Source organism: Lolium perenne, chromosome 2 (genome assembly GCF_019359855.2).
Source record: "Lolium perenne isolate Kyuss_39 chromosome 2, Kyuss_2.0, whole genome shotgun sequence".
In the NCBI taxonomy this organism is placed as follows: Eukaryota; Viridiplantae; Streptophyta; class Magnoliopsida; order Poales; family Poaceae; genus Lolium; species Lolium perenne.
The window spans coordinates 317,476,615-317,488,253 of record NC_067245.2 but is presented as its reverse complement, the minus strand read 5'-3'; the positions used below and the strand labels follow the sequence as shown (position 1 = coordinate 317,488,253).

The window sequence follows — 11,639 nt, the reverse complement described above, 5'->3', positions numbered from 1 at the left end:
TTTCCGGCTACCTACTCTCCCAGTTGATTTTTTTGTTAAAAAGGAGATGCTACAAGTTGTTTTATATTGTTGGAGATGCTGCAAGTGCATACGGTTCTTGTATTGTTGGGGTATCAAAGAAACATGTTGCTCAAATGGTTCTTCAGTTATGGTAGCAAAGACGGCTTGCTCGCACCCAGGGTTGTGCATTGCTTGCACCCAGGGAAAGTGGTCTGTAATATTTGGTTGTGCAAGTGCTCTCTGTTTTGCCATTTGATATGTTGCCAGTTAAATGACAAGTTGCGTTTCTATACTGTCAAATTATTGTATCATTCTTCAACTGTCAAATTATATTGCAATGTTGTTCTGGTGCTATTTATATATCGTGTCCATTCTGAGCAATCAGGAGGCTTTTGTGAACCCATATTAGCAGTAGAAGGCGCCAATCCAGGCAATCCAAGGGAATAAGTCTACCTCTAGAGGTGGCCTACTAATTTTCGATATCCAGTGCAAAATGCAGACGCTTACAACACTTCGGAGCCATTTCTTCATCAGCGCTAATAGTGACACTGGTAATCTCTGCTAACATGGCCAAAAAACAAAGGGATTTACTCCTAAGAACTGTTTCTCCCTTCTCCTATGAATGTGTACTAATCTCTTTGTACAAACAGGCACCCCCGCCATAATATAATAGGTAACTATACAATTTGTGTGCAACATCGTCAATCAGACCATTTCCACCAGATGGCCACTGGAGAACTATTTCAGTGGCATGAGCCCTCGGTAGCACTGACCACCTCTGCAGATGGCGCAAGAACACAAACCAGGGGGATTCAGGGCAAGTCGTCAGCGACGATATAACTCTTTCAAGTGGTCAACCGAGTGTCTTTGGATATCCTCTCTTCCTGTATTTCCTCCAGTTCATCGCCCTCGCTCCGCTTACCTGCTTGCTCCTTCCAATACGAAATCAACTTCTTCAAGCGCATGATTTCCTTCGGGGCAACATGCTTGCTCGTGTCATTGACAATGCAACGCACTCGTGAAGCATACCTACAAGGCAACAAATATTGCATGTGAACAGCTGCGCACATAAAATACAGGAACAAAACAAGAAAGACCTAAACTATAATGAAATTTCAAAAGCTCAAGATCCCAAAACCATGGTACCAAAAGTTTTCATATAGATGTGATAGAAGAGACAGATTATCACAGAAGGTATGCATATGATAGAAGACATATAAATTATCATATGAGGTATACATAAGATGCAAGAAAATTCAGTTAAACTTTTCTGAAGAAACAAAATAAATCAGAGGGATGCAGAGAGCAATAGCTATGGAAAAAATGAAAAGAGTAACCAAAAGCAGTCAAAATCCGTACATGAGTGAGTTGTAAGTCTCCTCCAAGTTTGACTCTGCTGGTGAAACATTCACAAACATTAAAGTTTTTGCGTTGCCTCCAAGCGAATCACTCATAAGCATTGTCAGCTTATGGTTCCGGTAAGGTATATGTTGTCCATCAGAAGATAGAGCACCAATAACGTCAGCCAATGCAGAAAGAGATTTATTGATGCTTTGTGCTTCTTTTAATTGTTTTCCTGCTGAACCAGACTTTTTCACCCTCTCTGAACCAGCAAGGTCCACGAAGCTAAGCTGTCATACAGAAGAACACTGTCGATGTTAGTAGTCTATTAAGAAAGAAAAAACAGCAGTGGACAAAATAGCCCGCGAGCTCTATGGAGCCCTTCAATTTGAAACTTTTGAAACTAAAAGTTCAAGTTTCAAAAAAATCTGAAATTATTTTATAGGCATTCAAGGTAACTATAGGCGAGCAAAAATTCTTGGTATTTTGGCTACACACAATGACAAAATCTGACAAATTTTGGAGTTTTGAAAATGTGCACTGTTCACTATTCTCCGATCCACACTTTTGTCATTTCTGTGTAGCCTAGAATACATAGTATTTGGCATCGAATTTGCACCCTTGTAGTATATATCATTAGTCCTATAGAATTTTTTTTAGTATCTTTTTGAACTTCAAATATATATTTTTTTCATTTTTCAAAATAAAGAGCTACATGGAGTTGGTCCTCCATTTTGAGTTTCGCTTCTAACACTACCTTTTCTAGTTGATTAATCTTATTAAAAGTGAAACAAGATAAACCTTGTGAAAACATGGCTTGCTTCTGAGCCAGACCAAGTAGGAAATAGACCAACTTTCATTCAATTAGAAATAATCAAAACAAATGGTTGCAATAACGAAAGGACAAGTAAATTTACATACAGACAGTATGGTGGGTGGACAGTCTGATGTCAATTGACAATTTAAGGTAGACCAACAGAACATTGGAACCTTTTTGGGAAATGATAGATCAAATAAAAACGAGCTAGTTACTAGACTCAACCAAATTTTTGATTATGTGAACTTTTCACGTTCATCTTGTCTTACCTTTCCTCTTGAATAAGATTGAGTTTGGAGATTTGTACTTTCAATAATGATTGAAAGGACTAAATGAGATCTTGAGCTCTCATCATTCATATTTGTTCCTGCGGTGTGTCTTCTCTCAGATCCTCTTGTGATTATAGCGCTCAATTCTTCAAAACTTGAAATGCTCACAACTGTAACATTTTCAACAGTAACAACACCCTAGAAAAAAAAGCATATGTTAAGTAGCTCCACAGAAATATAACACTACTATTCATGAAAGAAACGCTTCCACATGTTAACAGAAGGAAGTGACTCCACAGTGTGCACTTCGCAACAAAATTGCGCAAGTGGAGATGATGAGTTTTCCCTAACCACTAATACTCTCCAACCATAGTTATATAGAATTATACAGCTTTGTCATAGAGGCATACCAAATTAGTCATCATTAGATAAATGTAAAAATTTGAAATAAAGAGCTACATGGAGTAAACAGACATAGAATCATTAGTTAACACCTATATAGAAGGTGTTGCTCAAAAGCACACAAGAAAAGTTCAGTAGAAATTTTTGTAACTTGTCTTAGTAAAGAAGTACAAGAAAAAATGCAATATAGAAGAATTATAGGATGAGAGTGGATGATCATTAACTCTAGGGAACTGTGTGAAAAATGAGAAGTTAAATCCATACAAGAAAGGAGCTTTCATACCTTGGAGTCCTTTTTTATTTCTAATTTTTGCCGTGTAGCATTTTTGGGCAACAACAAGTCCACAAGATTATCTTGATAAAGTTCCAACATATATGCCTGGATGTTGTATGATACAGATTTTAGAGTCAACGAAGGATAACATAAGTCATTGTTTAAATTAAGTCAACAAAAAATGTCAACTAAAAATCTCCTATGCTTTCCAAACCATGTAATAATCCACACTGAATTGCCAAAAAACAACAGTACAAACCACTTCACGATTGAAAATTATACCTTCTGTATATGAAAGGATGTCTTGACTTTATTAAAATTAGGATTTATCTAGACCTATTATAGTATTTGGATAAATTCAAATTTATACAATATCCATTTACAGATTAGTCTTGAGAGAACAGATGTCTTTCATGCCATATGAAATCAATCAATGCACATGAAAAATACTTCTTACCTTTAAGGAAAATGAATATTTGTTGCCATCACGCTTTATCACCCTAAAAAGTTCTGATGTGGCCCTTGGAGTAAGACCAGGATTGTTTTCTGAACCATATATAGTAAATGTCTTCCCAGAACCAGTTTGGCCATAAGCAAATATACATACATTATATCCATCGACAGCTGATTGTACTAGATACTGCAAAACATTCAACAAAAGCATATGAAAACCAGTGGTGGATAATCCCAGGAACACAATTTTTAGAACAGTTAAATGAAACTTAAATTTAGAAATATGCTACCTTTGTGTCCTCGAATATATCTTCTTGAGTAGTGTATGCATCAAAAACACGATCATATATATGTTGCTTTGACTTGTCATCTTTCCACGGATGTGCAATTGTATATTCATCAGGACTGCATACAATATTCTTATCCTTTAAGGAAAGCTCCTTGTCGTTTAGAGGACGCAAGCGACAGAAAACTCTTATTTTTCCTTTCATATCTGTGAATAATTGTAACTCGATTCATAATCAAGTTATTGGCAAAACACCATAATACTGTGTGAATAGTATATTTACCTTCAATTGTGTTAAAGTAACGCTTTCGCAAAACTTGTTCTTGCTTATAAAGACTTTCAAGCTCAACTAACTGTGCTCCTTGCCTTTTAAGAATCTCAACAGTCTGTTGGTTCTTTCTGTCGACATCCTGAAATGATAGAAAGTATGTGAATTTCTACATAACCCAAGAAACACTGAATGTAGATATTATGTGTTACACATACCGCTTTGAACTCTCTCAACTCATCAAGCTCCTTGAGAGTATTTTGCAATGTATCTACCTCGGCATTTCTCGAGGCAAGAGTTGATTCAGCAACATTTAAGGAGTGTGTTGTACTTTCCAATTTTTGCTCCAGTTTAGCTGCATTATCTTTTAACTTACGACGTTCATCCTCGTAAATTCGTTCCATTGTGCTTTTCTGTGTAGTTAAAGGAACCTTGTTTTCAGAAATATGGCAGTAAAGAATTCTCTGAAAATCAGAAATTCAGAACAGGGAAAAGGAAATGGTTGATGATTAACAAAAAAAAAAAAACCTCTTCAGCTTTTGCTCTTTCAAGCCTTTGAATCTTCTGTTCGAGCATATTCCTTTCCATCATTAACTTCTTTGAAATTTCTTTTGATGCATCAAGCTCTTTTTGACATGATTTCAACTCCTCCTCAAGCTTAGTTAACATCTTTTCAAACACAAGATAAATTAATGAACCAAAGAATCTTTGGAAATATATGTTTGGCCACAGAAGTAAGAAGCAGGCCATCCTACAAAACTCAACTCTAGATGTACATGATTGTTTAAGAATACCTCAATGCTATTGTTGACACTGCCTACGGTTGTCAGAGTATCTCTTTCAGAATGGTTTCCAATTACTTCTAATTTAGAGTTGTTTTCTTGGCTCTGTCCACTTGTTAATCTGCTCTCCAGCCTACTTTTCTCCACCAACGCTACCTAACGAAATAGCAAGTTAGATGATTCAAGCAATTTAACTACGCAAATTGTATATCACCATATACCTGCAAAGAAGAATCCTTTTCATCACATAGAGATTTTAGCTTATCCCGCTCACTTGATACTTCTTGAATGATATGACGTTCAGATTGTAAGGCATCTCTTAGCCCTTCCAATTCTTCTTGCATCTCTCTTTCTTGTTTTGTCTTTCTCTGTAACTCTTCCCGCAGCTAAGAATAATAAATGGGCAATCATGTACTTAGATGGCTAACCATGTACAAAGATAATAACACTCTCCAATACAACGCAAGATAATTGCTACATTTTAAAAGCATCACCAAACTATTACTGGAATTTTCAGTCTTTTAACTCTTTATGACAAAAGTCATGAACTGAAAATTGAAAACCACTTGGGAACACTATAAATTAGTGCCCAAAAGCTATTTGCAATAACTATTCCCGACGTCCCAAAATAAGTGGCTCGACTTTTTCTAGATACGGATGTATCTAGACCTATTTTAGTTATAGATACATCCATATCTAGACAAAGTTGAGTCACTTATTTTGGGATAGAGGGAGTAGCTAATAATATGAAATATTTATTAGTTATATGCATGGTTTATAAACCTTTTGACCTACTGTTCGTTCATTATAATTTGCAATCCAATGGCACAGAAATGATTTTAATTTTCATGTTACACTAAAACAGAATGTCTAGTATGCTAGAACATTATTTACAAGGTAATGGATCATTTGTCACAAAGTTCTGAACTCTAAACCCCATGAGGCACCTTTACTGTTTTCTTTATGAACAAAATAACTCACCTGGTCTGCTTTCTTTTGAGACTCGTCAATTTCTCTTGACAGTTCTTGGACACGTTTGTCATACATTTCAGCATTTGCTGGCTTGTCTGCTTGAGAAACATCATTTTGAGAAACCGTGCTAGTAGCAGAGCCAGAGCGCGCTTTTGAATATCTACGGAGCATCACATCGTTTATATGTGTTTGAAGTGCTACGCATATTTCTTCACCCTAAAAATGCAAGCACTTGGTTATTTTGGCCCAGTAAAATGGTTATTTGGACAGCTTTATATGATATAACAAGATGGCATAAACGATGATGCACTATCTCCTGCGAGGCGTAAAAAATAACCTGCTTAGTTTCAAACTGAAAGATATGAAGAACACCAGCAACTCTCATCTTAAAGAAAACAGCAGTATTGCTGCTCCCAAATTGCATTATGTCTCTCAGCTCTGCAGAGTGTAGGTATTCCTTAGGAACCGGACGAAAAAAGTGAACCTGCGTTAAAGAGGAATTACAAGATCAGCCTCAATTGGAAGTAGAACAGGTACACAATTTTTACCATATGATAAGGCATCCTACCCCGCGCTTGTTTATTCCCAAAATGATTCTTCCAGGTAAAAGTCCTATTGGATCATCAATTTTCCGAACGCTGAAGAAAACTGAATTGCCATATGGAAGAGTCCTTAATATTCTGAGAAATTGGTTCCTTGCATCATCTTTTGACAAGTGTTCCTGGATGCAACAGCAAACTACGTGGGTGATTGAGGTATCGTATATTCTTTGTAATGCAAATTTAGATCATAAAATTTACTAAGCCCTCCGATCCATAATAAGTATCAGTGTGGATCGAAGGGAGTATTTTATCAGCATGTGCATCAAAACTAATTCCTTGAGAAAATCTTATCTAACTGGAATTTAAAACAATATCACTTTATTACATGTTAGTAAGGTGTGTGATGCATCTACACATACAATCATTGTTATAATCAGTGCAGAACATGGAGGTCAATATAGAAGATGTGTTAAAAATCAAGTAAAAAACAAAAAGTTGTATGATGTGTGATGCATCTAAGCTTGCTCCGAAATAGCATAAAGTTGCAGAGCTAGATGAATACCATTAGCTGATAGCGTGAGATGATGTCGAGCTCCCAGTCTCGCTTTGCTCTAGTAATTGCAACTTGTCTAGGTAGAAACCTCTCTAGAAGAGAGATCCATTCGCTAGCAAGAAGAAAAATGGCATCTCAGAAAAGAGATAGGTTGAATTATTAAGAAAAGACTATTGACAAACAAAATAAGAGACCAGGCAGAGCCTTTTACGTACACACAGGACTCAGGATTTTCAATGAATCCAATCTCGACCAATATTTGCAGAGCAGTGAGTTGTGCAGCATCATCCCTGCCTACTGGGTAGTTCCCCAAAATATAATCATGTTGTAACTGCAGAACAAGGGCATTAGTTAGCGCTATCTTGGAAGCACGATTATGTGCATGGCCTAAGAGCTGTAAGTACTTCAACTGGCTCTGCAAACCAGTACCTGGACATATGATAGCTGAACGAACATTGGATCAGTCACAGCCTCATCAGACTCGCGAAAGAGGCGTTTCTTAAATACAAGCTTGCAGTGCAAAATTTCTCCTTTGTTGCGATCCTTAGCTGACTTGAATTCAGATAGCAAGTCACCAATGTATTTGTTATCGTCCAATCCGATATATTCCTCTGCATGCCAGAAAGTAATAAATGCATGTGCTATGTGAGAAACTTCCATTAATTCATATATTTCCTAAACCCACATGCACTAAGTCAGACTGAAGAGGGAAAGGCGTGCGAGTTGAGAGTGAAAAGAAATACCGTTGCCAACTTCTGAAGATTTTGATCCATTAACAATCTTTCGACACTCAAAAAGACTGAAACTAGAATATACTGAGAGTTTGATAATGCCAGCAAGTTCCTGTAGTCATGGAATAGTTTGTTTACATGGAATAGTTTGTATATAAAAAAGAAAAGGAGCTAATTACAAATTTGCAGCCAAAGCCTAAATAAAAAGTACAACAAGGGAACACGCAAAGAATACTCTGACACTACTGGGATGTGACACATTGTTGAATATCCACTATTTGGTCAACCAGAAAGTACATCTAATGAGTTGAAGTCAAATAATGTTCCACTCAAGGATAACAAAGTCTTCTTGTATTAGAGTTCATACTTCATAATATTAGGGAAATAAGTAAGTAGCAGTGTGTCTGTATGACACAGAGCACAAAGTACAACACTTTGTAAAGTTGAGTAACCGTGCATTCAACTTTTGGAACTTCCCTGAGTGTAGATGATAAGTTGATAACAAAAATGGTCAAAGCATTTTGTTAGGACTGGTCAAACTTCATAATGACACCCTAAGTACAGCCTAATTCTATAAGGTGGTTAGGCTTAGTCGCTTGGTCACAAGGTATCTGAAATTCTGAACAGAACAACTCTTCAGATTGTGGATAGACACCTAGTAGCAATGGGCAACATACCAAGTGAATCCAGCCAGAGATGCTGTAGAACAGGTTCTATTTGAAACTATTGACAGGTTGTTCTGGCCAAATGTGCGTTCAATCTATGAATATATTTGAAACTATTGACGAGCTGTATTAAGTGCATCCTCCTGGATAGCACCTTTATGAATATATTTGAGAGGAAATAATCATGACTTAACAAAACTGGAAATCAACTACAATGAACAACCCTGTGCACACAGGAGGTAATTATGTAAGTTATGACTATCCGGGCCCATTATGTGGTCAATATCATTCTCGTTATACCGAAAGTGACAATGCTCAACCAAAATTGCACATATGCCATGCAATGCTCTGGATCTGACTAGGTACATTCTTCTAAAGGGTCATTTGGTACCTATATATCAGTTCCAAACCACTAATAGCTTAGGACAAATGCGGATACCTCAACAGCATCAGCAACAGTTGTTGCCATGTCGTATGTAATCTCTTCAAATGTTTCATCCAAGAAAAATACAATTGTTGTAAGCTTCCGGCTGGTTAAAAGTGCTTCTATCTCTTCTCGTGCAGGAATTGTAACCCGTGGGCCTGCCTTAACTGAACGTTTTAACGCATTCAATGTGTTCAATGCTAGAACTCGAACATCAGAATCAGTTGTGGCTCCATGAGCAATATAGTGAACATACTCAGACAAGTATGCCCCAATATCTTTGCTTGGTGGCATGGAAGATGCGCATAAATACATTAGCTCCCAAGCTCTTATCAACCAGCTCCTGTAACAATAACAAAACTATGATTCCTATAATAAGTCTGAAATCAACATGTGCTTGCTATACATTAGAAGCCCAATACTTACCGATCAGGATTGTTACGTGTTTGTTTTGAAAGCTGGGCAAAGAGCTCATCTCGAAGTTCAGAACGCTTCAGAGTATGCTTATAAAGCTTTGCAACAAGTTCAATTCTTTCTTCCAAACTTATTATTGCAGGTGAATCGATGCCCATGTACTTTAATATGACATGGAATAATTTAATTGAGCGGCTTACAAGGTCGTTAGTTACTTTCAGTAATGAAGTTGGAATAGGATCCTGCGAAAGAGAGAACAGAGAAGCATTAAATTGATATAAAAAAAAATATGTCAAAATGACATCATAAGCATTTTGAGTAAGAGAACTTGTTCAGAAATTAGATTGTAGCCAAATGATCTCATACAGGGAATGGGGTTCAACAACATTACCTTTTGGAAGCACAACATATCTTCCAAAGTGAACTTCTCACGAACTTGCGGACCCACAGATTTTTTAATAAAAAACCCACGCTTTCCGGATGATTGGATCTGTTTTTGCATTGCTTTAAGAAATCCCTCCACCTGTTATATTTCAGCACTAAATTTAACATGGGACAATGTGGATATGGAACCATTTGGTGCTTACTAAGTGATGCAGAATAATTGTAAACTAATAAATCTGATCCGACTGAAATGTTCTGGTGCGTCTATAGAATGATTATAGCAATGCTTGCATTGTGACAGAAAATACGAGAACGCAGAGAGACCCAACCAAATATTAAAGGATATAACTGTTAGTAGTATTTGAATGGTAGAGTTAACATTTCGCAAAACAAGCATAGGCACCTCTTAACTAGCAACTTTGTAGAGAACAAGGATGAAATTTCAATCGTCTGTTTGGTACTGCCATGAGATATATGACATCACTGGGTAAAGGAGGCGCGTACCTGAAACCTATCGATCAGCGGGATTGCTCCAGCAAGCTCCGGAGGTATTGACATGGACAGAGTCGACGGGGTACTGAAAACAGGAAGCAGCCCAAAGAGTAGAGTAAAATATCGATCCACCACATTCCGTTATGCAAGGAGAGGAAATGCGACCCACAAGACAGGCAATGCACTGGATGGTAACACGCACTGTCCCCAGTCCCCAATCGAAGAAATGGAATGGGGTGGGTGCTGAGCCGCCTACTGTTGATCTAAAAAAAAAATCACTTTCTCCAATTCTGAAAATAACCGGTAAACTGGTGGTACCTAAACCGTTTAGCGAGCAAAGCAGCGAGGTAGGCCGGGACTAGGAAGCCAACAGGCATAACCAATTACGGCGACATTTTTAACACTAAACAAAGATAAAGATAAATCTTAATCTCCTTGTGAACCCAACTTTTTCGCTACTTCCCAGCAGGCGGGGGAAAATTTCGGTTATGGAACATCACTAGAAAATTATTCAAAACCCTGCCATGCGTGAGCAGCGACACGGAATGGCCAAAACCGAAGCAGCTCTATAACAAAGCGCTATCTTTTAGCGTGAAACAAACAACCAAAAAAGAAGTAGCGACGTGGCTATGCGAGACGGCGGAGGGAGGCTGGCAGGCACTCACGGCGGCGCGAAGTTGTAGCCGTCGCTGTCGTAGCCGTCGCCGTTGACGCTGGCGGCGGCCGCGGAGCCGAGCAGCGGCGTGGCGGCGGCGGAGGGGGTGGTCCCGCCGTTGCTGCCGGCCCCGGCTGCCGCCATCTGGCCTCTCCGCCCTTGGGCCTCCACAGCAGGGACCGGGACGTGCGCCGCCTGTCAGGCCGCAACTCCCTGCATCCACCGACCAAGCTCTAGTAGCCCGAGCAGAGAGGTCTCCGGTCAGGCAGATCCAGAGGCACGGGGAATGGCGAGCAGAGGCGTCGATTCCGAGCTCAAGTCTGCAGCTACCGAGAGAGGTGGGGAGGGATAGTGCGCGCCGGCGACGGTGTAGCAGAAGGACAAATAGAGCAGATCCCCGCAATGCCTGCGGCGGGCGGGCGGCCGGCCGTATAACTAGGCGCGGCGGCACGCGGTGGGGGGTGGAGGACCGGGTCGCCGGCGCGTCCGGCTGCGGCCGGCAGGGCGAGATCCGAGGGGGTGGGGGCGGAGGAGAGGAGAGGAGAGGGGCTCACGAGGGGGAGAAGGGAGGTAGTAGTGGCGACGAGGAGGAGGATGGAAGCAGATTAAAGAAATCACGGAGACGGAGACGGTGCGAGAGAGAGCGAGAGAATTTACTGCCCTCTCCTCTCATTTCGCGTTTTGATTTTCGCGCTGTGCAGAATTTAAGAATTCGAGCTCATCAATTTTTCCAGAGAAAGAATAATTACTAGATAGACATATTCTGGCTGCCTGGTGGAGCCCAGTTGTCGGTTGCGGCACAGGTTGCGAGTGTCCAACCCCCTAACCCTAAACTCTGTGCCACGTGCTCGATGGCGCTCCTCTCTCCCACCCTCCTTCCACACCTCTCACATGGCGTTCAGATCTGATCTTCAA

General features: G+C 39.5%; 1 protein-coding gene across 1 annotated transcript; it reads right to left on the bottom strand.

Annotated features, from left to right (window-relative positions):
* Window positions 1-444: 444 nt before the first annotated feature.
* On the bottom strand, window positions 445-11,336 carry LOC127336716 (kinesin-like protein KIN-14I). Its single transcript, XM_051363553.1, has 23 exons — window positions 10,735-11,336; window positions 10,082-10,154; window positions 9,585-9,716; window positions 9,206-9,435; window positions 8,795-9,122; window positions 7,703-7,802; window positions 7,389-7,570; window positions 7,175-7,290; window positions 6,969-7,071; window positions 6,433-6,585; window positions 6,202-6,348; window positions 5,874-6,080; window positions 5,114-5,278; window positions 4,905-5,048; window positions 4,639-4,779; window positions 4,329-4,523; window positions 4,126-4,252; window positions 3,847-4,049; window positions 3,561-3,743; window positions 3,113-3,208; window positions 2,428-2,625; window positions 1,360-1,631; window positions 445-1,029 (listed from the first exon to the last, which is right to left on the bottom strand). The coding sequence occupies exons 1-23, from the start codon at window positions 10,866-10,868 to the stop codon at window positions 846-848; spliced, it is 3,813 nt and encodes a 1,270-aa protein (XP_051219513.1). The 5' UTR covers window positions 10,869-11,336; the 3' UTR covers window positions 445-845.
* Between the last annotated feature and the right edge of the window lie 303 nt (window positions 11,337-11,639).